The sequence below is a fragment of the Scleropages formosus genome, chromosome 19 (assembly GCF_900964775.1).
Source record: "Scleropages formosus chromosome 19, fSclFor1.1, whole genome shotgun sequence".
Lineage (NCBI taxonomy): Eukaryota > Metazoa > Chordata > Actinopteri > Osteoglossiformes > Osteoglossidae > Scleropages > Scleropages formosus.
The window spans coordinates 11,815,906-11,843,002 of NC_041824.1; the positions used below are offsets into that span (position 1 = coordinate 11,815,906).

A 27,097-nucleotide genomic window follows, 5' to 3' on the forward strand; every position below is an offset into this window, starting at 1 on the left:
CTCTGTATCTGTCTGCGACACACATGGCTGTTCATCTCTGCAGATCACGGGAAGTCGTGCTTCCTAATGTTACGCATATGGGCCTTCATATGACTGCCTGGGAAACACTAGGAGAAGCAATTACTAAATGTGCATGCTATGATCTTCCGCAAGCAGAACATTTGTTAACATCCTGATAAAAAAAAAATGCACACTTCCTTTACAGATATTTTTAGACCCATTGTTGAAATTTCAGCTACTGTAGTTGAGAAAGATAAGTAAAAGAGCAAAATCACTATCTGTCTTCCACTACTACTGAGTACGACCATTTCCTTTAATTCATACTGAAAACTTGTGCTTCTAATAGCACCATGTGGGAAACTTAGCGATACCGCCCAAGCCACCTCTTCACGACCCATCACCTTTTATACAGAACTTAGTTTGCTTTGACTAGGACCGAACTAGTTGGATTCGAGTATTTAACAACAAACTTGAAATATACAACTCCCTAAAACGGATAACAATGTTTTACTAAGCACATGTGACAAGCAGGAGTCGCTTGTGGCGTCGTTTCATTACCAGCTGACCACATCTGCTCGTGGTATCGAGAAAATGGTGATTGACAGTGCATCATTTCGGGAAAAAATATTAGATTTTTGATGTTTTCCAGATGGTGTTTACAGAGGTGCAATTTAGGGCCTGTTACTCTGTGACCAAAGAGGCCATAATTCACACTGGTGTACATGTGGATAACATGAACTGTTCAGCCTCTTATCAGGGCCAAGGAACTCATGTGCCAAGCCTGCTGGGCTAGAAAGCAGGGAACCAACCTTCAGTGAAATCAACACAGCGATTTATAAAGACTGGCCATTATAACTTAAGAAGTGAGTTCTAAAAAAGTCTCAAAGAACAATACGCAGTCCAGCATCTGTCTGTTGACAGAACTAGTCATTGTTGAGTCTCACTTGCATCATTGCTCTAGGATCAGTCCACAAAGTAGCTCATTGTTATACTGAGCTCTTTTTCACTGCTGTTAGCCAGCTTGAGTTTGTTGGAATATGTTGTCTCTCACAAACACAACCACACACAGTCACACAAAGCAGTGCAATCATATGCCTCCAGTGATCTGGAAGTGAGCGACTGTTTGACCAAACATGGAATTTGAAACAAGTACTGAATAGTGTAATATAATCAAAAGCCTGTTTAAAACACAAAACCTGGATGAAGGTGACCTCGGAACAAATGTTTTAGCAGTAATGCATTAAGAATGTGTCACTTGTGAAGCACAATGAGCACAGTGTGTCTCATAGCGCTTCCTGTTAAGGACAAGCACACAAAAATTGGATAATGCCCTTGGTCTCGTCCTTCGAAAAAAAACGCTCGAAGGTGAGTGGATGAATAGGGCTGGTGTGGAACTAGAAGGAAAACTTGGGTTCTGCTCACCAAGGAGCACCACATACACTTAAAGCATCTCTAAAAAGAATGACCCCAGCAGAGGCAGTGAGTGATGTAAGGAATCGAAACTGACTTAAGGTCAAATGTCAGCCTCATCTAGAGCTTTTAACAGTCTGAGTTAATTAAAGTATATTCTGGTCTCCTGCTAAACTTGAAACTACGGGAGCATCGCAGAAAAGAAAAATGCAACTTGACTGCCTCTTTATATTTCAAAAAAGAAAAGACAAAGGTAATTCACAGTAAAATACAAAGTGCACTCTCAGAGGAGCTTGAGGAAAGTTCAAACAAAGGTGTGATTTACTGAGAATGCTTAATGCGTAGAGCAGCCCTTTTCAAATCTACAGGCAGGTCATTCCCAGGTTACTTCAGGCAGACAGAACTGAGTCATAAATTGTATCAGCAGAACAGCAATCTGGTCGCAGATCAAACGGCCAAGGTCTGGATGGACCGAGCGGTGGAAACAATGGGAGTTTACACAGATATGCATGGGAGCCCCTCTTCAACAAGTGTCAGGAGCTATTGTGATGCAGCCCCAGCAGCCTGGGTGCATCATCCTGGGAGCAAGGAGGAGGGGCTCAGGTGAGATCTCAGAGAGGCGGTCTGTTGTAATCCCACCTGTCAGGGCAGCCATGCATCACCGGCCCACGGAGGCAAGGCGTGAGACAGGACTATTTTCATTGGCAAGGATTTTGTTCGTTTTACCATGTTTTTCCATGACCACATCCCACCCCTCCTAATCTCAGCCCACCTTCTTCCCAGATCACATACCCCCAGCTCCCTTTGAAGTGGTCCCTGTAGTAATATATCTAAAGCACGGTTCTAAAACACAACGGAATGAGTCTTCATAAATGTCAAACAGAATACATATGTAAGAAAACAAATATTTCACTGCTACTTTAAAAATGGTTGTCATTGCATGCACATAATAAATAATATGTTGCAGGGGATATAAACTTTGAAATGTTTTTCTGCAATGTATGGCTGCAGGTTGATATACAGAAGAAAGTTTCAATGCTGGATATACTTTGTCTGGTCCAGAGCCTAGTTGAGAATCATAGGGTATGCGATAGGGTACAACCTGGACAGGGCACCAGTCCATCACAGGGAAATCACACACCCTCATTCACTCACACATACACAGTAATAGAGAGCATTCGAGCCACCAATTCAACTAACACACCTCTTTGGACTGTGGGAGGAAACTGAAGGACAGGAAACCCAAGCAAACATGGGGAGCAATTCATTAACAATTCTCAAGCTGATGCTCAAAGCCCAAGCTCAGGTCCACCAACGATTTTGTGGCGAGCAGCAGTAACAGGACGGAATGTTACCAGCAGGCATGGATCACCCTGTGCTCCACCTTTCCCATTATCGACGCCATGCACCAGTGAACTAGGACTCAACACGTTACCACGGCAGCTGTTCAAACAAGCTGTCAAGAAGGGTTGCCACACACCTGGGAATGAGCCCACCTTTTCTCCATGTGTCGCCTTGCACGTACATACACAAAGGTCACCGAGCAAACACAGTGTGTTGATATACAGACTCCCTGTGCAGGAAGCCTGGTTCTACCATTATGACCACTGCGGCACAGCCACACTGTTTTCTTACTGGACATCAGATGACGCTCTCATTCCTCTGCGTCGAGAACACTAAGCTTGGTGACAAACAGAACCCTTGGCTAAAAATCCACAAGGAAAGTGAAAAGAAGCTGTAACCCAATAAGGTGCCGAGGCACTTTAGGAGAAGATGACATCACCCTCAGTGCTAAATCATCTGGCTGTGTAGAGTGCCCCTCTCTCTACCTCCATACCTCAAGCTCTTTGAGGCCCTGTGATGCGGAATTCTCAGACAACTCAAAAAACACTGCTTAGAAAACCACCTCCATCCATGATACTTGCCCGGAAAGTTAAAATTCCACGTACAAACCCCGAGAAAGTTATGGCCCGCTCCTGCATGGCTACTTTAGAGCTGCATCTGTGTGAGAGTGGAGGAAGAGGGTCCTTACCATGCACTGTCCGGTATGGTTCGTAAGGTCCTCCAAGTTGGCGCTGAACCCTCACCTGGGAAAACTCCGACAGAGTCTTCACTAAGGGAGAAAGAGATTGCCATGAGTGGGATCTGCAGCAATGGGACATGGAACAGCCACACACCACTGGGTTTACATGACTTTACACTGATTCTCACAAAATTTTCACCTAATATGAATATCTCTGCAAAGTCTTGTACAATATGTACACACACACACACTCACATGCGTACACACTGTTATGCAACCCAGCCACATTGCAGTGCTTCATGAAGAAGGCACTGGGGGGAAGCGCATGGGTAAATATTTCAATACCTTATGATTGCTGAGAACGCACAGTGAGAAGCAGGTGGGGAGGAACTTTGTGTAGACATGATATCAGTAAGCAAGTTTCCACTGCTCATCTGTGCAATACTCCACCTGCCAAGGCCAATCTGAGATGTCCCGTGGCATAGCATTGTGTTCAGTGCATGGGAACAATATGGTTCTACAGCAGGAATTTCTGAGTGAGAGGTTTGGTGCTTGTGTCAGGGTAGTAGGGCCTGTTTGACAATTAGGAAAACCCAGCAATTGCTTTGGGGCGCCAAAATTTGGGAGTGCACAATTTTGCTGATAGGCTGTTAAAATTAATTGTGATCTTGGAAAAAAATAAAAACCCTTACTTAATAATGAACAAGAAAATCTGCCGTTTCACATATATTACAGAAACATCATATGACACATCACCAACCCCTGTCTTTGAAATGGTGCAACATTATTGTTAAACATTTTCATTGAAATTGTTTCATTGATCTATGGAGTAAATAGTAAATACATCTTTGATCCCTTAACCAACTTGTCTTGAAAGCAAGTATAGTTTTCAGTCCATTTTTACTCGCTATTGTAAATTTGTATTTTGTGCACCTATAATGTTCACATAGGTGTTATCTTAAATAATGACGTAAAAATATAATTTTGTTTCAAAATTCAAATTTTATTTTCCCATCTTCGTAAACTGCTTGTACCTAAAGTAAAAATAATGTTTGTCATATAAATATATGTGTACCTTTATTAATTTAGAGATAGAAGCGTAAGGGGTGTACCATTGATTGATTCTTGTCTAGGGGTGCTAAAAACCCTAGCACCGTCCCTGCAGAGCAGACCTGTTGCTTATCGACATTCCATAGCAGAAAGAAATCAGAACATTTTTAACATCTTTATCCTTAAACTTTTGCTTTACTTTTTAAAGCCAGTGAAAAATTCATCAAGTGAAATTCTTATTACTGTTATTTTTAGTAGAAATTAATAAATGAATACTGAATTAAGCCCGGGTGATGTGCTGTGTAAACTACTCTTCAACAGTAAGGTGCAGGTAATAAATGACATCATAGCGGTCCACCTTCCACTCATCGTCTCCTCAAATATTGGATTCAGGTGATGTGGGTTTACAGGTGTTGAATGAGAAGACTTAATATGGACTGGAAGGAATACACACTACAAACAGTCAGCAGGTTTACGTCATCTGTGGGCCAGCGCAATACCTTGAGATGTAGGGGCTTACCGTAGGGGGTCGGTGGGGAAATGGGGAAGGCAGGCGTCGGGGGGATCATCTCACTGCCCGACTCCATCCGGCTACCTAGCTGGTCCCTCCGTCCACTGTACTCAACCGCATCGGCAGCATACAGGCCTGTCCGCTGTGGCACAAACACACCATGGTATTAACGGCATACGAAGAATGCTGGTCCCACACTGTAACAATACACTGTCATAGACACATCAGTGTCAGCAGGCCCCTTGCCAAGGTACCCCACAGCTTTTTCATTTTCACAGACTTCTCCTGCATTGTGATGGATGTTTGAAAGGAACAGCAACGAAAAGCCAATCCCGCTTAAGCTTTCATCTGAAACACTGTGCCTATCGACTCTACTCCACGTCCATGCTTTCACACAAAGGCGCCACTCCTTTTGACATGCTGTTACGGCATTACGGAGCGTCCATATATGTGTCCCTGCCTAACATCTTCTACTGTTACAGAAGTGTCACTAACAAGGATCAAATTCAGAGTCCTCAAACAAAGAAATTGTCACGCGGAACACAGGGAGCCGGGACGGCTGAACCCAAGTGCAGCGTTGTTCGTCAGAAGTTGAGGGCAGAGGCAAGTTCTCAAAACTAGGGACAGGCGAAGGGTCGGTCTATCGGCGAACAGGACAGGAACGAGGATCCATGGACGTGGTGGAAGAACGAAGCAAGGAGTCAAAAAACCGGAGATCGTGAACTGAGCAAGAGTGTGTGTAGTAACACGAGGAAGGGCGGTTGTCCCAAACGAGATCCTGCAACGGTACGGGAGCTGAACAGGGTCTTTATAGGGTGAGCGATTACTCATGAGCTAATGCGGAGTCAGGTGTTGTTGCTTGTGTTGTGGGCGTGGACGTGACAGAAATAGCCTTCACATAGGGATTTTTCCTTTTTTGTTCAACTAGGCTGCCATCCATCCATGTGTGTCCACTGCAGAAGGACTTGGGCCTACCTCGCTTGGCAACATTTCAGTAGTGTTCCGGAATCTGTCCGAGAGACCCCATCCCATGCTCCGGAGCTCTAAGTGGTCAACTACATCATTGAGCAGTGGAGTCAGACCCCTGGCTCCGTCCCCAGGCCTGTCACAAGCTGGCCCACCTGGAGAGAGATAGACAATTGCAGAGTTGTGTATATTAATTTATGCACTGCTTGTCATTTCAGGAACATCAGGTAGAATTCCTCCATCTGGAAAAATCACATTTCATCAGTACAAGCAGTCTGTGGTCCTGAGAAGAAAATGACCTGGACTGATATAGCACATGACCTTCTTGTGGTTGGAGTTGGAGCTGAAGAACACTGCCAAGCAAGTTTTATTTTTATTTAGGTTTTTTTTTTTTTATTTGTTTGTAGCATGCCGGGGCAGGCCGAAGGTGGGGGGGAGCCCGCGGTGGAACAACAGCACTTGAACCTAATCAAGACCGCTATTTCTTCCCTCGGTTCGACCGGTGAGGGAGAGAGAGTGAGTGAGAAACTGACGCAGGAGACGACGCCGAGACGTCAGAGAACACGAGCCGGCACGCATCCCCGACCCCGATCACGACCCCTCATCCCGAGCACCCTCTCCAGACACCAGTTGCCTGTGCCTCCCTTTCCCCCTGTCCCTTTGTCCGCTGACCCGCCTACTCTTGAATAACCCCCCCCCCCCCCCCCCCCCGAGCAATCCACGTGATTATCTCGCCTCTTGTTACATTGTTTCGTTTTACTTTTTTGGTTAACATGCAGTTATTTTAAACAAACTCTCAGCCAACATTTGATCTCAGGTAAATTTTCTCTGTAAAGAGATTTTTAAAATAATTTTTATGTGTCCAACTCCATTTAAGACAACATGCATTTTGTGCTTTATAATCCCCTATTTTGGGAGGAAATCTTAAACCTGTTAAGCATAACTCATAATCGTAATCATAATTTACCTCTGAGTCTAATCTATGAGCCCGAAACATGGATTGTGTCTGTAGTTTGGAAACACACACAAATATGGTGTACCTCAGCTTATGTGGGTTAAAAAATGTGTCTCGGGGGTTACAAACAGTGACTTTGACAAAGATGAAGCTTCACAGGCAGGTGCTGTATCTGTTCAGCCGAGTGACTCCATACCCTGCAACTGATTTGGGCAGGTATGCGGGCTAAACAAACAATGTAACGTACTATTGTATGTATGCTCCGGCATTCCTTCTCAATAATAACACAGTCACATTTCTCCCAAAAGGACAACAAGTCTGAGGATTTGGGGAGGGACGTACTGTATGAATTTCTCTCTACACACACACCATTTAGCACCTCGCTGTTAAATGGCAGGCCTGCAGAGAGCACACAAAGACACCTTTCTCCTGCTCACCCCCATGCAAACTTGCAGAATGCAGTAACATGCTAATGTGGTCCATTGACTGGCAGGCATAATTTATTTACTTACTCTATCTATTTACACACACACACACTGTCTGAAACCGCTCGTCCCGAGCGGGGTTGCGGCGAACCGGAACCGAACCCGGCAACGCAGGGCGCGGGGCTGGAGCGGGAGGGTACACACCCAGGACGGGACGCCAGTCCGTCGCAAGGCACCCCAAGCAGGAGTGAAACCCCAAACCCACCGGAGAGTGGAACCCAGCCAAACCCGTTGCACCACTGTACCCGCCTTGTATCCATTTAGCTGATGCTTTTCTCCACAGAGACTTAGGGCTATTTTACCCATTAATACAGCTGGCTCATTTTTTTATTGTACCTATTCATGGTAAGGCCGATGATAACAAGTACCACGGCAGGAGAAGGGTTGCAAAGCTGCGTCCTTTGAGAGCAAGGCCATGGCTCTAACCACTGCCGCTGTGGTCTGTGTAAATGAACAAACGTGCTCCCAGCGCATTCTCTGTACAAGTGCTGATGGGTGTGTTTGTGTCTGCTCATTCAATTCAATTCAATTCAATTTATTTTTATAGAGCGCTCTTCTCACGCTGTGACACAGAGCGCTTTAACATAGGCATAAGGCAAGAAAAACAAATAGATCAGATCAGAAACAAGGAAGACAGTTGACTAATGACTACCATAATATAGTACTTTTATAGAGCTATAAGTACGCCTACTGACCACAGAGGAATGGACACATCATGTGTGCCTTGGGAGTCTGTGTAGAGAGGAAGGGGTAACACAGGAAATTTGATCCTCCACATGGATTGACACCCCACTGTGAGAGACTGCCATGCAGTCGTCTCCATAATCACCTACTCGTGTCTCTCCCTATCTTCTCCGACCAGTCTACCTTTACCTCAGTCCGCAGCCAATAAGTGTGTTGGAGACTTTGGTTCTGCGGCATCTCTTATCATGAGGAACGAGTGGAGACGTTCAGGCTCCTAGAGATGCCGATCTGATCGAGTATGCTACCTGATTCCTCGTTAAAAAACGCCCTTTTAATAGCTCTTCGCAGTACTTTCAAAGATTTGAGAGTGAAATTTCCAGAAAATTCTTTGTGTGTCAGCTGCTCACCAAACCCCATCTGTAACACACTACAGCATCTCTTTTTTTCTGTTTATAGTGTTTAGACAGGAGCCAAAAACCTCATCCAAATGTCAGGAGCCATCCCTCAAAGTCGGTCTGACTCCTTTCATGCTCTTCAAATTCCTCCTTTTCACAAATGTTACACAACTGCCTGGAACTCTCTGGATGCCCCAGTGAGTGGCAAACCCTGGGCCATTTCCACCCATAGCAGACAGGCATGTGGACTATTTACAGACTCTAAAGACCAGGGGGAAGGGACTTTGCTCTGGCTCAGGACGCAGGTGTTAGAAGCACAACAGTCAAAATTGGACTGCCGCCTGCTTGTTCAGATTAAAGCCGCAAACGCCCCAAGGTGTTTCCAAATGCAAGCAATCAGTTCCAAAGAATGAAATGGCATATCTTTACTTGACTGGAACTTTCTGACACTCAACAAAAGCTCACAGAGGATTATCACACAGACCTGTAGTATAAATCTTTGCTCAGAACAGTCATATAGCAAACTCTGCCAAGCTGAGCGGTATGAAAAACATGACTCATTTTATCAAAATGAACGTATGCAATACTGTCTGCTGTCATCTGGATCACTCCACTTTTTCCGCCTTGCACAGCACACAACAGAGGTAGCGCTCTCACAGCCCAAGGCGTGGCTCGCCAAGAATGCGCAGCTAAATTTGCTCCTCCGCTGTTCTTGAATCCTTAGTGGACCGCGAAAAAACAAAAACACTCTTATTATGGTGAGCAACAATAACAAGCAGAAAGATCCCCGAGCTCATAGCGGTCCAGGGCTTTCTCGCAGACGAGCCGGTTTGGAAACTGAGGCTCGAGTGTGGGAGGCCACGCAGCTCACAGGTCACCGACACGATTTTCTCAACATGTTGTTTTGCATGTTTGGTCAACAGGACAAGGAGACTGCAAAGCAATTAAAGGCATGTTCAAAACATTACATCCCAAGATGTACTCTTGCCTTCGCTTTCCCATAAAAATTTTGGGAAACTTAGAAAACCTGTTGCTGTTTGGGGTGTGGGGGGTGCAGCTGTGATTTCTCTAGTGGTTCAAGGGTCGTTTGTGGAAAAATCAAAGTGAAATACTTAATCTAAAATGTTGGAACTGAAAAATTACTACATCGTTTATTTACACACACATCATCTGAAACCACTTGCTCCATACAGGGTTGCGGGGAGCCGGAGCCTAACCAGCCAACACAGGACGAAAGGCTGGAGGGGGAGGGGACACACCCAGGACAGGACGCCAGTCCATCGCAAGGCACCCCAAGCAGAACTCAAACCCTAGATCCACCAGAGAGCAGGACCCGGTCCAACCCACTGCACCACCACACCCCCTGAAAGTTTATTTACCAGTTTTTTTATTTTTAAATGTAGGTATGGGGTTTGTCTAACTACAAGTACTGTCAAGTCATTGAATGGAATTTGTAGTATTCATGACAGGTGAAGTATATATCAGTTTTACAAAAATTTTACTAATGTTTTTATGGGCCACAATACATGAAGTGACTAACCGCTTGCAGCTCCTTGGCCACATGTTGGACACCCCAGATGTAAGTAATCAAATAAGCACCATTCTGAATCATACATTTACATAGGAGGGGACGTTTTAGAGAGGGTCAACAGCTTCAGATTCAAAGGGGTCACCCTCACTGCCAAACTCACATGGACTGAGCACATAGCATCAACCATCAAAAAGGCCCATCAACGCCTCCACTTCCTCAGGCGTCTGAAGAAAGCCCGGATGTCCACTACAGTCCTCACCACTTTCTACAGGTGCGCTGTGGAGTCCGTCCTCACAGGGTGTATTACATCCTGGGGTGGCAGCTGCTCCATACAGGACAAAAAGGGTAGTCAAAACAGCCCAGGAAATCATTGGCACACAGCTACCAGCAGTCGAGGACACCTACACCACAGACTCACACTGAAAGACGATACGCATCATGAGAGATCATAGTCACCCCGCACGGGCACTTTTCTCTTCCCTGCCATCTGCAAAGCGGCTCAGGTCTATTCGAACCCGTACTGCTAGGTCCAGGAACAGCTTTTACCCCACTGCTTTAAGAGTATACAACAATCACCAGTGTGCCACCTTTACTAACTAGAGTTGGACTGCTCCTTCCAAGCACATTGGTAAATTACACTGTGACTTTAAGCATTCTCATTCTCTCGTTCTGAGTTCTCTGGCTGTCAACTGGCATTATTATTGTTATTACTGTTACCATTATTTATTGCTAAGCCTATTGCTGTTGCACTACTCACTGTCATTGTCTTTGTTTTGTTTGTGCTGTATTTCTATTGTCTCTGTCTTTGTCCAAAGTCTGTGGAGAAGCATTCAGGAAGAATTTCATGATACTTGTACGTGGTACTTGTTCCTATGACAATAAACTTGAAACTTGAAACATTTCCATAAACCGTTTTTTAATTATGACTGCGTGGAAGACTTCAGGAGTAACTGAATGAAAAAAAAAACCTGTGTTGCCTCAGTGCAGTTCACTTGCATTTCTGCAATAACATTTAAATAGGTTTGGTACACAGCTGTATGGCATGATCAGCTGCATGCAAGCACTAAATGCTTTACTCTCATAAAAAAAAAAAAACAGTCCCCAAATATCCACTTGTGTTCCAGTCAGATGGAAACCAGTGCGAACGAATAAAAGCAATGCCCAGGGGTTAGCTTTACTCTCACATCCAACCTCCATGAGCATGGCTGTAGTTTGTAGCACACTTTTCTTTCATCTCTTCCTCGTTTTTTCTAATACATATTTATTGTCACCTGAAGGCAGGAAAGCTTCATCAGCAGATGGGCCCAAACACAGGCAGACAGCTGCTCAAGGTCTGGCCTGGATCGTGGAGTTCTATCTGACAAGTGCAGCCCTGTCTTTACCCGGGAATGCGGAGAGTACGGTTTGTTTTTTGCAAGCTGCCGGCTGGCACGGTCGTCCGCCTGCAGGGTCCGGGGCTAACCTTCACACTCCCCTCCTGTCAAAATGATGCTGGAATCTAATTGCTGCTGCTGGATATGATCAACAGGCGGGAGAGCATCCGAGGGAAAGAATGAAATGGAGAAATAATTCACCTGGGAATATTCCACAGGAATCTAGTGGAAAAACAGTAACAGGTTTGATCAAAGTTTTGACATCTGCCTGGTGGTTCTGCACTCACAAGCACAACTAAAGGACTTATGTATCATTGGTGCCATCCTATCATTAACCTGTAGTCCCCTATCAAGCCTGCAGCCCCCTGGGTACATGAGACATGACCCTGACATATGGGGCTTGTTTGGAATCAAGCCCTAAGAATAAAAAGGAACAGAGCGCAAACATTTCTGGCATTTAGACCACAATTGTGAGCATGCCTGTTGATAAGAATGTTAACAGTGGATCTCCAGAAGCCTGAAACGAAAGCTGCCATTATACAGGCCTCGTCATTACACTGCACTGATTTCAGTGTTAGATAGCAAGTATAAACAAGCACAAATCGAACCTCTTACCAAGGGTAATTTCTTACAATTTCATGGGTATCGCTATTTTCCGGTAGAAGGCAGTTCTAATGAGACGGCAAGTAGTAAAAAACTGCGTCTTTAACAGAAAAAGAACAGGGGAACGTTCACAGAAACCTTTTGTACATTCAATGTTCTTTACATATTTTTGACACTGGCAGATTTTTAACACAGCAGTTTAAAGCCAGTTAAATTCAAGTGGAAATGGGCTCACCTGTCTGGTATGAGATTGGTAGGGTACCCTCCATGCCGTCAGTCAATCTGCGGCCTCGTCCATTTGCACATGGGGAGGCGGTGCCATTGACGTGGCCTCTCCCTTCTCTTCTAACCAAGCTGGTTTGAGTGGGAATGGGCACAAAGGTTGGATCCAGGTCCATTATGAGCTGGTTAAGCTGGTCGATGGACTGGTCTATGTCTACAGTGAGTGAGGCCAATTCATCATCTTTGCTCAACGACGTCTCTTGTACATTGGGATCACCTAGCCCCCCACCGCCAGCCCTCAGCGTTGCCTCCCGGCTGCTGCTGCCTCTGATGGGCGTGTTTGGAGCTACAGGGGAGGTTTTAGGTGAAGCCAGACCAGGCTTTTCACGCTGGAACTGCACTTCGCCATCAGCAGGTGGGTAGACGTATTGCTGGGCAGCCACCATCTGCTGTTGGCGCACCCATGTTTGTGTGAAGTAGCCCCCCTGGCCGAAGGCTTGAGGTGTGGTCAAGGCCACCTGGGTGGTATAGCCAGGGCCACGATCACGTTCATTGTCATCTGAACCAAAGCCCAGGTCAGCGGTGGCGGGGGCAAGGCCACCAAAGCCATCAGACAGAAGTGAGTTCTGGCTGCTCTGGTGACAACCGCAGCGGCCAAGAGGTTGACAGTGTAGCCCCTCAGAGGAGGATAGCGTGCCGATGCTGTCCACACTGTGCAGGTCGTGGGCAGGCGCCTCATCGTCCAGGATGTCCGTTTCCCGTTCCCCTTCACCATTCGTGTGCATTTGTGCTGGCACCACATGATGACCCCCACCAGCCCCTGGACCTGGCCCCCTCTGCTCCTCCATCTCCTTGGGTAGAGCTGGGGCCTCCAGGCCGAAGCCGCTGAGGAGGCGCTGCAGAGCTGCCCTCTCCTGCCTGCTGGGCCCTCGGCCAGTGCGCACAGATGTGCTTGACAGCCCCGAGTCGCTGCTGGCGGACAGAGCGTGGTCGCTGTGCTCAGGGCTGTTGGTTACAGTCCCCGTGGGGGCACTGTCTGCACTCTTCTTCCTCACCTTGGCATACAGGCTGTTATCCACTGGCCCCTGGGTGTGCAACACTGTGGGCATAAGAACACCAGACTCAGCCAGGAGTTCATCACACAGCGGCGACACTTCTCATCACTAACATAAGCACAATGCAACTCTCTGAGGTTGGGCATAAACGTACTGTGCATAGGCACACATAATCACACACAAACAGGCTCTGTATCTCCTGTACACATGCACACACATCTGGGTTTTTATACTGAGGGGACAAAGATTCAAAGGTTTACAAAAGCCTGAGAAATCCCTGCTTTACTAGACCACCAGCACTGGTTTAAAAAAGATGAGTATCATGGATTCAAGGCAAAGGAAGCAGGCACTCTTTTTACATTCTCCTCTCAGACACTTAAATCCAGCAGACACGGTGGCCCTGGTCTTAATGAGCTAATAACAAAAGAAATATTTAAAACTTTTTTTGTTCCATATCAACATGACAATCATCATGATGCTTAGATTCAATGCCTGACTAATTTAGCAAAAAAAACCTTCTGGAATCACATTAATGAGCAAAAAGCATTTGTATTCAAAAAGACTACTGTACTGTACTGGCACAGAGTTTAGCACGTTCACTTTACCCTAAGTTTAACCTTCGATTACATAAACACAGGAAAAAGTCACATGGACAGTTACAATCAAGAAAAAACTGTTTGCATTATCATTGATAAACCACAAGGCCAACAGATTTTTATCTGAAATAATATTTTACACTTCATGTCTAACTGCAATATTTATCTTTGATAAAAAAAAAGCTTAAAGTTATTCAGTCATAGCAAAGCCTATATCTCAGCATTGACTTTTAACTAATTTCATCACCAGGAGAGTACAGATTAACTTATTAGTCCCAAAGTTTTGGGGTTTATATATAACTCAGTTGCTGAACAAAACTCACTGACTTTTGTTCCAAAAACAACGAGACAAGTTACAAATCAGACATTTAGAAAAATTTTTTTAAAAAAACCTGCACATTCTTCTCTGACACTTACATGCATTAATTGTGCCATTGGTCAAATGAAAGCAGCCCCAGCTGGTGAAAGAGTTTAAAACTCCCTTTTGTGGTTACTTCCTCCCTTGCCTTCAGCGGCAACTCAGTTGGCATACCTGAATCAGCCCGATTCAATCTTCCACCGTAGACTGGACTCCATGCACTCCGAGCAATGAAATCTGAATACCAGATACACACGACGGAAGCGCCTGGACGCTGTGGAAGGGCGGCCCTTTTCCTGCTTTCATGCTCCCCCCTTTCCCCGCCTCCGAGCCAGGACTGCGCACGGATCCCAGAGCGCGGAGACGAGCGACCGTGCCAAAGCAGAGGCAGGCCTCAGTGAGCAGCTGGACAGCTTGGTGTGGGAGCACCAGCAGAGCGTCCCTGAGAGCAAAGGGGGTGAAAACAGCTGCCCCAGCCTCGGTTCCTTCTCACGAGGTGATGAACCTTCCCCAGAGGCTCTCTCCCTCTCCCTGCTCCTCTTCCTCCACCCAGCTTCTAACCCCCTCCTTCCTCTGAGAAAAAGACCTCCTACTAAGCACAGGTGATTTTGTAGCACCTCTCACTCTGAGTCCTGCAGCTTCCTTTAAAGAGACTGAGAAAGGAAGAGACCGGGGAGGACTAGAATTGCTGGATTCCACCATCACATCCACGCTGACTTTACAGATGTCTGTCATGCCCTTGCCTTGCGTCCCATTGAGAAGGTATGTGTTTTGTGCAATATACAACAGACCTTGAATTGGCCAAATATGGGAAGGGGAATGTAAACATGGGGGCTGGGCCTCAGGAGGGTGGGACAAAAGGTTAGCTGTAATCTGAACTCCCCAAATCCAACGGGAGATGGAGAGCAAGTAGACAGAGGGAAGGGGCAAGAGGAAAGAACTTAAAACCTCTCAAAGCTGAAAACAACATTCCGCCCTTCTGATTTTTTTTATTATTATTATTATACACAGCAAAGCCAGCACTCTAATTAGCAAAACATGCCAGTCTCGGGAAGCTGTTTGTGAGTCGCAGTCAGATTACTTCCCAACTCTAGGTATTGCCAAATTACACAGCTGCCACCAACATATATAGCACTGGTACAAAACCAGATGTGCATGAAACCTCAATTGCTGGGTTCACCAATTGTTTTAGCTTCTTTTCCTCTGTCATTCTCACAGAGGGGACTTGAGAACAGTGCCGGCCTTAAATAACTAACCTGGTGTACCAGGGGCCAGCCAGCTGACCTGGGGGATTTTGCTACACATTCCCCCCCTCGAAGCCAAATGTGTTTCAACAGCAACCTTCATAGTCACAGAGTGCTGATTTACAGCTGTTGAGTTCCTGAAGAGTACACATCATAATTATTGCTCTAACAAGTCACAGGGGAGATGATGGCAAGGGTTGTAGAACTGACAATTGCTTACCCTTTTAAATCACTGTAGTTTGAAGTTATAGAGCAATATGTAAAGCAGAAGGTTTTTTGGGGGGAGGTGTTATTTTGGGGTGGTGGGGACAGCTGTTGCCATCTCAGATTCAAACATTTTTCTATTATTTTATGCTTCTTCACATCCAAGCCCTGTCTCCCCCACTACTGATGAGAAGGCCTTGTATTGGAGAAACAAACAATACATTGCTGCAATGTTAACATACATATTGCCAGTGTAAGCACATGCTACCCATAATTCCATGAATCTCACTGAGTTCACACAGCTACAATGGAGTGTTTCTTAAAGTGCATTCCTTTGGATTTGTGACCTGATAAAGACAGAACCAAAACGTGAAGGAACCCCATATCTTCTCCTAGCCATCTTTTGCCCTTTCCCCTAGTGATTCAACTGGTTGCCATGGATACATTTGCTTCTAGACAAATCAAAAAGGGATGGAGGAAACAAGGGAAGTGCTTGATCGTGCCTTCTGCTAATAGAAATATGTGATATTTATAGAACTTCCCTCTCTGCAATATTACATTCAACGTCCACAAATTAAGTCAGCTCTTAAAAATAAGGGTGCTGAGTTGGTCTTCAAGTATCAAGAGAACAGTCTCCAAATCTTCAAGACTGTCTGGTCTCACTAAAACTGGTACATTCAGACTGGCTCCTTTGTGAAGGAAAAAGACTCATCATGTTGATTACTAAATAAACAGCTGGTGAATTCCAGGATCAAACATCATGTTTACCTGCAACGTTTTTGTTTTAAAGCAGACCATGGGGATGTTTGTGGTTGCCAGTAGATGGAAAAAAACGGCCTGTACACATCAATGGTGTTTCAGACTGGAGCTTCACAGACCACACACATAAGAAGAACATGGCAGCGATGTTCACACTTCTGACACATATCTGTATCTCCTTGTTCAGGTTTCTGAATGGAGGACAGCTTAAGAGTCAGACTAGCAAAGGAGGGTTTTAAGGGGAAACTGTACGGCTCTTACATATAGTTTTTTAAGAGCTAAGCAACCCTCAACTGAAGCAGCCAATCATGAGAAATATTTTTTACAGATGAGAAATATGAAACCTTCCCTTTGGATGACAACTATTGGAATTTGTGCCAGGATTGTTTAAATTGCTGCAATAAATGAGTGTGATGCAACAGTGGCAGCGTCGTACCTTCTCCATCAGCACTGAGCTTCTCATAGGAGTCCCAACGCACCAATGGGTCACCTATATCATAGTCCACCACCACGCCCGGCCCATTCTGCCAGTGGTCACATCCTTGGACAGGGACACAGAGCACAAGGTCAGGGGTCTGTGCATCATGTGTGGCTCTCCCATTACCAGAGCACAAATGAAAGTATTTAGGACAACAGAGGAAACCACAAATGGTCTCAAGAGCCCTGGTAACTAACTCAGCACATTTATTTCCCACATAATTTGGAGTTTATTTTGAATAAGGTCTGTACAAAAAGTGTTAGCTGGGTAACATCATTTGTTGAATATTCACTGTTAATTGTTGAGATTTTATAACATCTCTAAACTGAAAGCTTTGATAACATTCACTGTGATAAGAGTAAGTTCTTACCCATAGTGTTTCCATGGTTTGAAAAAGTATTATATTATTTTAAACGCTTTATGATGTTTTATTAAATTATTAGTCCTAAAAAACTGACTTCAAATAAATCATATCTTTCTAAGAAAAAAAAATAGCTTATTTTGATGGATATGGTTCAAGTTGGAGGTGAGTGGATATGAGCTTCTTTTCTGCAACTCATGCTATACATTTATAACATGTGAGCCGATGACTGAGTACAGGAGCTCACATCAACATTCTTGTCTGATTGGAGGGATGTTCAGTCATCACTTATTCCTGCTAAGTCTTGCCATGAGCACAGAGCTCCATGGCCTTCCATGTGAGCTGTAGTAGCTCAGGCTGTTTCACCATCCTATAAGCACAACTAACTAAAGAAAGCCCAGGAAAGTTGGACTTCACATAGTTTTATAACACCCTCTTTTAGGGCTAAGTGATTCTCTGTTTTGGTGTACATATGACAAGGTTCGTCTGTTCCAGCTGGCTGATGTCATTCGGGAGCAAGAGACGGAAAAAGTGTGTATTGCTTTGCTTGAGTGACAGAAGACAATGCTGGCAAGAGAGAAATAAAATCAGGGGGTGAGTGAGACGGAGCAGGAGAAGTCCCTGAGACACATCTGGGTTCTACTTTGGAGGGATGATGGGAGGTTAAGCAACAAAATCCATACCTTGCATCTTCTCGGGGATTTCTGAGAACACCAGCTCAATCTTCCCGTAATGCGGAAATCTGGAATCTGAAATGTCAGGAGATAGGATTTCTTTTAGGTATAGTGGCTGAAAAGGCAAATAATAACTGGAATAATTTCAGGATGTGACCGCCCCCCCCATACAGAAAACCCAACATATAAGCAAATGTCATTCTCCAGAACTGGTTATCAGATTAGCAAATGCATTGTGGTTATTTTCCAATGTGTTCCCGGTTTTCAGCCTTTTCATTGCATACACTGACATTTAATTTTTACAAGGCTGCATTTAAGAACTAAAACCAGCTAAGGCTACCAGAAACAAGCACAGGAAGTAGTTGCTAGATTTAGAGGAAGTTGAGACATCAGCTGCAGCTCAGCACATCTGTAACACAGGCCCAACACATTCTAATCAAAACAAGACTGAATGCATGAAACCTGCACTGAAATTTAAAACAACACAAGACAGAGCAGGTCAAGAGGTTATTACTATGAATGTGACTATATATGAGATGTACGCCGTTTTGGAGAATAGCATCTGCTAAATGAATAAATGTAAATGTACAGAAGAGCACTGGCTTTCAATAATTCATCAGTAATAATTTAAGTGTCATTGGAAAGCAGAATTGAGCACACAGATGTACCACTGTTTGCATGTTCGAGGTCCTCCTTGTCAAACGTGAGTCTACAGCCATGGACCATGCCTGTGTGGAACTGAACACGAAACACCACCTCCCTGCCTGGAGGGTCAATACTCTTGTGGTAACACTTGACCTACAATGGAAAAGGACACTGCCATCAGATGGTGCAAAATGTCACATGACCTATGGACAAACCATCATTGCTCAGCTCACAATGTATGGTACAGTTTATCAGCCAGTGATGAAACATTTGCTTTTGCACTCTTTTGTGAGCATTCCAAACAGCAGCGAATGGTTGCTGTTCCATTTGGTTCTAGAGAGCTATTTTGTTAGACAGACATTCATTTTTCACCTCATATTTTTATACTCTTCAGCTTTACTGCTGTTGGATATTAACTGCACTACTTCAGGCTGTGTGTGCTGTTCAGGGATGGAACGGAGGTTCCCCTCCAAGGACTTAAACCTTTTGGCCTCACATCTGTTTCCTTTACTGCTTGCAAGGCCTTTCTAGCCTTTCTCCCCTGCAAAGTCACGCTCACTCACCATTATGTCTCCTTTTAGCAGTTGGGCCGGCTCCAGGGCTATGCATATCCTGCCTTTGTGTCCTGGGTTGATGTGACTGCATGCATTTGCCAAGCACATGAGCACACACAAACATAGAGACACAGAGAGACACATGCACGCACACACAGACACACACACAGAATAATATATTAGCAAAAATCTCCCACCCGTAGCAGTACAGAGCCCAATGTGTACTGCTCAGCATTCATAAAAACAGTAAAAGAACTTACTATATCCCTGACGTGTACACGGCTTGCATCCCCTGGTACACTTTCAAGTACAGCCGACAGACTGCAATCCAGAAAAAAATTTAAGTACCATTACTTTACCTGGTTGGACCAGTAGTATTTAATGCATGATTTAGGTACTGTTGGGTAATTTGCACAAATGAAAACAGGCCTAATATGTACTTTGCTATATGATTTAATGAGCAAAAAGTTTTTTCAGATGACTGTAAGTATTTTATCCTCAGTCTTAAGTGCTACCTATTTTTATTACCTAGCAAATCCTCACAGTCAAAGGTTTGTTCATATTCTACACAATTAAAATTTTGCACATTCACACAGGATATATACTCAGCCATTCTGTTTCAAATGCTCATCTACTGCTTTTTATCAATGTTAATGTACAAATCTGACCTCTTATTCTAGTATCCTTTGCCACATTGAGATAATTAATCAGTATTGAGCCAGGATTTTCATTTGTGTTTGATGAATGCAGTGATTTCAGAGTGGCTGCTTGAGAGTATCAAGAACTTTTATCGAAAGCCAGAGACAATGTGGCTCCTCAGAGTCTTGGTCAACACAAGCAATCAATCAGAGGGTTTCCAACAAATCAAGTCACAGGTCAAATGCTGGATATGCTAGTGTTTGATAGATTGGAGGTTCTGAAGGTCCTGAAAGTCTTTCTGTATGTGTTATAACAGGTGGGTTTAAAGTATGGGGGAGAAAACACGTTGTGGTAAAACATTCACTGAGCCTACTAAATTATAAATACAGCCCCGAATCAATCCACTGGATCTTAAAACAAGCATTGAAAACTGCATAGTAATGGTTTCAATGGTAATGAGTTCAGTCCAAGCAATGGCTGAAACACCACCTTGTTTTTGGTCGTAGGTTGACTAACACTAGGTTATTTTAATGGAGCTTTTCAGTAGGCAGGGGAACTTTCATAATTACAATTATAGACAGAAATAAGAAATGACTACATCTGTAAAAACCATTAAGAAAAACAATTCCTAAGAAAAACTTGTGATGTGTGCCAACACTTCAACCTCCTTTCTCCCTTGCTTCCAGTTAATGACAGTCACTTCTCTTTGCTCACTTAAACTGTAGACACAGCAAAGCACATCAGAAGCTCTGCAAGACTGTGAGTCACTGGAAATCAAGTATAGACAAGTAACTCACGTATAGCCATTTCAGCCCTCCACTGATGTCAGCACTGATCCATGGATGAGCAGAATAAACACTAGGAGGTAGATTTGGTCTTTTTATTTAGATGATAATGTTATCTAAGCCTAGCTCCTAAGTAGAGACTTTAGCAGCTGTATCAAAAGACTGCCATGGAATAAACAGGATACCAGAATGAAAATTTAACCTCTGTTGGCTAGAGGTGATTTATTGAGCACTGAATGTGTTGCTGGGTAGGCATCAGTTCCCCGCGACCCCGTATGGGACAAGCGGTTCTGAAACTGTGTGTGTGTGCACATAATATATATGTAAAGGGCTTTGGTCCTTATGGTTTCAGTCCTTTTTTTGCCAAATATCAACAATTTTTTCTTCAGAAACACAGTTACGCAAACTGTACAATTTTAACGATCATCATTCAGGTGTGCATTAAATATCTATTGGCAACATACAAGTCAAATCTGTGGATAAACAGCTTACTGAACTTAATTTTATTTGGAATCATATCAGTCCATAATTTAGTATTACAATGAAATAATAGTGAAAGTTGATTGATGGGTGTTTCTTATTTTTTTCTGGCCAGATTCAAATGTGGATAAACAATTTGCAGTTTTGTTTCGGATTAATAAAGTTTTTATCTATCTATGTATCTTTCAGAATTACAGTTATTTTTGAATCCTAATAGCTTTTTAGGTTTCAACTTAATAATAGCAAAGATTGATCAATTGTTAATTTTTAATATTTTTTATGATCTTGTCAGTGAAATGAAAAAGGTAAGGTAAGGTATGTGCTCTTGTGTTAGAGACGATTCACTATGACCACTCACATTGTTATCACGGTAAGGGAGGATTTGATAGTGGTTTCTCATTGGCATCTTCCACACACCTTTCAGTTGCGGGGCAAAGCCCACAGCATAGGGAGAACATGCAAACTCCACACAGACAGATGAAAATTCAAACCCAGATTCAAAACCAGAGCCCGTAAGCTGTGAGGCACCAGCATGACTTGCTACGCCACCATACCGCAAAGGAAATGCACAGCCTCATGAATGAGCTTGTTGCACGTGTAATTAAGTCAGCGGTTCAAAAGGGGTATCGCCACCAAGACAGATGTAGATTAGTATGTTTTCACAGATCTCTCACACAGAGGATTGTGACCTGGCCCCGTGTTCTTGAGTTCAAAAATCCATCTTGCCCCCTTGAACAGTCACTCACATTATCATATCCTACATATAGACCACAGGTTTTGGGCCAGAGTCCATTGGAGACTGCATGCTCATGGGATCAGCTGTTTCCAATGACTGTATGAAGACAGTGGGCACTTTACTGCAAGCACTGACTGTACCCTAACGCTTACATTGCAGTTTAAGGCTACTGCGTGTATGGCCAATTCTGAACTAGAATTCTACTATAATTCAGAATTAACTATTAAGAACCAAAATTCTTTTTGTAGAAAGTGCAGAAAATAAACACATATGTACATACATGTAGCCAGCAGAGCCTCGATTATCTGGTCTTTGATTATCCAGCTTTCTTTGTTTTCAAGGTTTTTATTCATTTATTATTATTCAACATATCTAGCAGTCTATTTCCAAATATAGCTTATATTGCATATATTTACGTATTATTGTGATTTTTTTTTGGTACCACTCAGGTTAGATAATCTATTCTACGAATTTCTTTCCCTCATTACACAAATCCATACATTAGATAACTGGAATGGCGCACTGATCTGAAACAGCCTTTAACACACATTGTCTGGATTGCACGCTGTTGCTACTCTTGATTTTCCCAGTTAGAAGTCTTTTGCATGAGTACCTGTGTCTTCCCTGGTACAAAAAATAATGGTGGGTGTGTGTGTGTGTGTGTGTGTGTGTGTGTGTGTGTGTGTGTGTGTCGGTTCTCCCCACCTCCACTGGCATCAAGCTTTGGAATACCATGAAGGAGGATATAATGTAAAAAGAGGAGGGAAGAGTTCATTTTCATGGAGCCAGTGAGCAGGCTGTTCAGGATCCACACGTACCTGGAACGAAAACAACTGCATTTAGAGCTTGTTTATGAAAGATCACAGGCCAACAGCTGTTTTCACACTTAAAAACCTGGACTTGTGCCTTAAATCCCTGGAGTGGAAGTGGGGATTGTGTGCTTGAGCTCGGGGTGCTTAGCACAAATTGCTTTAATACATTTCTAGTTGCATATATTACCAAAAATGTATGCAAGGTGTTTGCAAACTGCCCTCTGTAAAGGATTTTTTAAATATTGAAATTTAAAATTAACACTTCAGAAACATCTATGCCACTTAAGGAGAAATTCACATCTTGTCAAGCTATGTCATTAGAGTGGAAACACGAAACTGTGCGTGTTTTTTATTTAATGATTTATTATCTTTCCCATACCATTGGGATGGTGTTATGGTCTCCTGATACTTGACATGTGAGGAAAAGCTCTAAATCTCCCACTGATGAGGAACAGACCAGCTATGGGGCAAAGGGGTGATTTACAGGCAACCAGCACTGAACCAGTGAACTGTAGCTCTTAATGACTGACGTGGTTCTCAGCAGTCGCAGTAACTGACTGCAAATACCAGTGGGATCCCTTCACGAGGGAGACGAGAGAGTGGCAGCCAAAACGCACAAGAAACACTGAATTACTTCTGGCACAAAGCATTTTACTTTTAAAAAGTCTGACATTTCTCCATTGCGAAATTTCTCCCCTATATTTTAAATAACAATTAACATTTTTCAGTCTAAGGTAGTCCCTCAGCTCAAGCCAATATGTTGTAGTCTTCGCATGAGATGGCAGCCGAAACAGAAGGTGCCACTGCAAGCAGTAAAAATGCGAGTTTGAAGTTCAGTGGTCTGGCCTCACCGCTTCTGCGATGGAGTCATCAAGGCTGATACTTTGTCGTCGTAGAATTTTTTCATGGCAAAGCGGTCCAGAGCCTGGTCAGCACTAGATGAAGAGAGGTACCTCTCAGTGATGCATTGCAGGGTAGAGCATGTAGGTGGAAAGTTGGGGAACGGGAAGATCTACCACTGTTTTGCATTGCAGTGACATGCAAACCCAGGGGTAGACATATATGCATAAAAACACAAGCATATAGATGCAGATTTATCTATGCACATATATGCAAACAGTCACAACATACAGGCGTGCAGAGACACGCTGGGTGTAAAGGATCGTGGAAATGAAGTTGGGACAGAAAGGCCGAGGGGCCGGGTGCTACGATCACAAGCGCCACGCTCCTTGTTTCAACAGTCTTTTCAGCTTTGCCTTTGACTCTGTCTAACCCTTCCCATAATTCCTCACGCATATAAATGGGCAGGGCAGTCACCGAGTGGCCCGGGCTGCCACAATGACTGGATTTACTGCTTAGCATTTGCATGAACTCGGTCTAGTCTTGAATATGAAAGGGAAAAAATGTTAAAGAAAAATAAAATCACTAACTGCCAGCCCACGCTTCACTTCGGACTTGTTTTAATGGGCAAATTTTCAGCTAAATGCCGGTGCTAGAGTGGAATGTAGCTAAAGGAGAGTACGTGCTGACATTCACAGCGAACATGCTTACCCCCTGCAAGTTTCCCATAGCAACACAATCCCTCACAAACAATGTCAACTCAGTTTAAAGCCTCCTGATCTACCCTTCCTGACCTTAATGCTATAATGACCATCAGTCAATCACTTTCATTTTTCTCTTTCACATGCACCAGAGCTTTATATTTGTCCACACAGCGTCTTGCTAAACATGCAGTTCAACATTAAGGTCAAGTTTTATAGCTTGAGAACACAGCTGCTGAGCAAAGAAATTTCAACAAGCTGTTTCAAAGCTGCCTGGAGATCTAGCGGCATGTTATGGACAAAAGATGTACCAGAACGGATTTCGCCCTTTGCCCTGGTCTGAATTACAGGTTTTTATAAATCTCCGTACCATGTGAGAAAAGTATTTGTCGAAATATGCGTCTGCATTAAGGCCCTCGTGAAACAGATGCTTGCTGCACTGAAGGGCAGATGGTGCTTAATCATTAATGAACCGATTGTTCCACGTTCTCCAAACAAGCAAATGTTCACTTTCGCTGAACAGAGGCGCGCGCTCTTTATTTAACCTGGCACGCTGCACTTCAGTCCGTTTCAAAGACACACACCAGAAGAGCATTACCTTGCTGATATGTTGGTGAAGTGCACGTAGGATGAGATGATCACTCCAATTCTACCCTTGCCACCCTACGAGCATAAGAGACAGAGGGTGGCCAAAATCCGTTTACCCCAGTCTTTTGCTTCTGTTCATAACAGCACAAATCACATAAACAAAAAACAAAAAACTTGAAGAATGGATTTAGCCTTATCTGGAAAAATTACAAACTAGACCATTGATTGTGAAATTAATTCTTATATAAACACATTTGAATCCATATTGTCGGCAACGTTGCATGATTTTTACTACACGCAGCCATGACTTTTTCCACCTCATAATCACAGGGTCATAAAGCCAAAGATGATACTCACGGCGCCTTGCCTCAGTGTTATAAAGCTGCTGTTGTTTTCTTATTGTGTTTGAGTCACTGAGTGATAATCTGTTTGGATCTGTGGGCAGTACTATGAAAAGTCACATGGAGTTGAATTGCTGTCAGTACCATGGCCCTCACAGGAACTCTTGGAAGCATCAACCTGTTTCATGCATCCTTTCAAAGTAGTAGAATTCCATTTCAATAAATAAAAATATTTAATGAATCTTAACAGAAGTCAAGGTAACAGAGCAGAATGTTTATGACAGTTTTAGGCAATTCCAGTATGGATGTTTTTCCCAATCACATCCAGTTTCAGTTTCATGGTATTATTTTGTAATCAATGAAATCGGACATTATGGCTGGGCACTGAGCAGCGCTGCTCCCTCACAGCCCTTGGGCTGTTCTGGCATTGGTTAAAATCAGGCTCAGTCTGTGTGGGGTTTGCATGTTCTCCCCATATTTACATGGAATTCATGTGAGTGCTCTGGTTTCCTCCCACAGTCCAATGAGTTTCAGGTAAATTTGGAACTCCAAATTGCCATTTGTGTGTGAATTTGTGGGGGTGCGGTGGCGCAGCAGGCTTGGCTGAGTCCTGCTTTCGGGTGGGCCTGGGGTTCGAGTCCCGCTTGGGGCGCCTTGCAACGGACTGGTGTCCCGTCCTGCGTGTCCCCTTCCCCTCCAGCCTTGCACCCTGTGTTACTGGGTTAGGCTCCAGCTCGCTGCGACCCCATTAGGGACAAGCAGTTTCAGACAGTGTGTGTGTGTGTGTGTGTGTGTGTGAGAATTTGTGCAGATGTTGCTAGCCTGCAATTGACTTACATCCTTTCCAGGATGTATCCTGACTAGCTGGTATAGGCTTCAGGCTACTGCAAACCTGACTTGGGCAAGACGTCAACAATAAGAAGTGAATGAGTTCAATGGAATCAATGTGATTGGCAAATGCCACAAAAAGATGTTGCTGTTGCAGTATCTGGTTCATATTTTGTGTACATTATGTTCCACTGTTTGTTGTTGTTTGATTCATAGTGACCTCCAGACCACACGCAGAACCACAGAAAGTGTTCCTGTCAACTAACCTCACATAACAAGAGGAATCCTTGGGATACTGACAAAAGTGTTGTTTTTTTTAATTGTGGTCTAACAGCATGACCATGCTTCTCAAAAAACAAGATCATGTGAATGCTTAGCGGATGTCAGAAACAGCGTGTCAGGGCTCACCCGGCAATGGATGACCACCACGTGCTGAGGGTCTGCATTCAGCCAGCTCTCCATAGCCTTGCAGATGGTGCAGATCTTATCCAGTGGGGGTGCATGAAGGTCGGGCCAGCCCGTGTCCATGGTCTGAAACAGCAACAAGGGCAGGGGGCAGATAAGGTTTTCACTGGGGCAAGCAGAGCTGATGTAATGACCCCCATTCCCAAAGTATACAAACCGTACACCAGTTCCACAGCCAAAATAACAGGCATCTATGTGGTCCAGAACTACATAAAGAATCTGTGACTAGTCATGTTTTATAAATATCACCAGTCACTGTAATATTACTCACATATGGTTTGACCAAAGTGATGGGTTCTACCTTAAAGTTAGAAGGCAAAATTCATTTTGATATTTTGTCCACACAGAGTACTGACATAGTGCAAGTACCTCAGTATATCAACCAAGGACATTTCACAATGGCACAAAAACAATTACCTTAGGATTCATTTTGCTGAGATCATATCTTTTCTCTGAAAGGTTGATAACCTACATGAGGAACAAACAGAAAAGCAGTTACGCATTTATTCTGAAAGCACTGACCATGAATGTTCAGCACAGTTGCACATGTAGTTATGGATCATGGAGGTGTAGTGTTCAAGGAAAGTCATTAATCACACAGGCTACCCACATCAGAATGTATCCAGGCATCCATGTGGTGCAGGGGGATTCAACCTCAACCACAGACTTTTCCCACATTTCTGAGCATATTCTATTTTACATATAGAAATGTGAAAGACACTGATCCAGATTCGATAAGGCTGTTT

The 27,097-nt window shown here is 43.9% G+C and overlaps 1 protein-coding gene across 2 annotated transcripts in view; it reads right to left on the reverse strand.

Annotated features, from left to right (window-relative positions):
* The window catches only part of tns3.2 (tensin 3, tandem duplicate 2), a 57,032-nt gene that overhangs the window by 19,480 nt on the left and 10,455 nt on the right, over positions 1 to 27,097 (reverse strand). For both annotated transcript variants that reach the window (XM_018760685.2, XM_018760684.2), the window contains exons 3-16: positions 26,769 to 26,819; positions 26,295 to 26,417; positions 24,728 to 24,792; positions 23,440 to 23,523; positions 22,482 to 22,594; positions 19,397 to 19,457; positions 19,146 to 19,221; positions 18,606 to 18,735; positions 17,947 to 18,012; positions 16,861 to 16,965; positions 12,222 to 13,307; positions 5,970 to 6,115; positions 5,004 to 5,136; positions 3,443 to 3,523 (exon numbers count right to left, since the gene is read on the reverse strand). In XM_018760685.2, the coding sequence (XP_018616201.2) occupies positions 3,443 to 3,523; positions 5,004 to 5,136; positions 5,970 to 6,115; positions 12,222 to 13,307; positions 16,861 to 16,965; positions 17,947 to 18,012; positions 18,606 to 18,735; positions 19,146 to 19,221; positions 19,397 to 19,457; positions 22,482 to 22,594; positions 23,440 to 23,523; positions 24,728 to 24,792; positions 26,295 to 26,417; positions 26,769 to 26,819 (2,320 nt within the window). The remainder of the gene's footprint in view (positions 1 to 3,442; positions 3,524 to 5,003; positions 5,137 to 5,969; positions 6,116 to 12,221; positions 13,308 to 16,860; positions 16,966 to 17,946; positions 18,013 to 18,605; positions 18,736 to 19,145; positions 19,222 to 19,396; positions 19,458 to 22,481; positions 22,595 to 23,439; positions 23,524 to 24,727; positions 24,793 to 26,294; positions 26,418 to 26,768; positions 26,820 to 27,097) is intronic.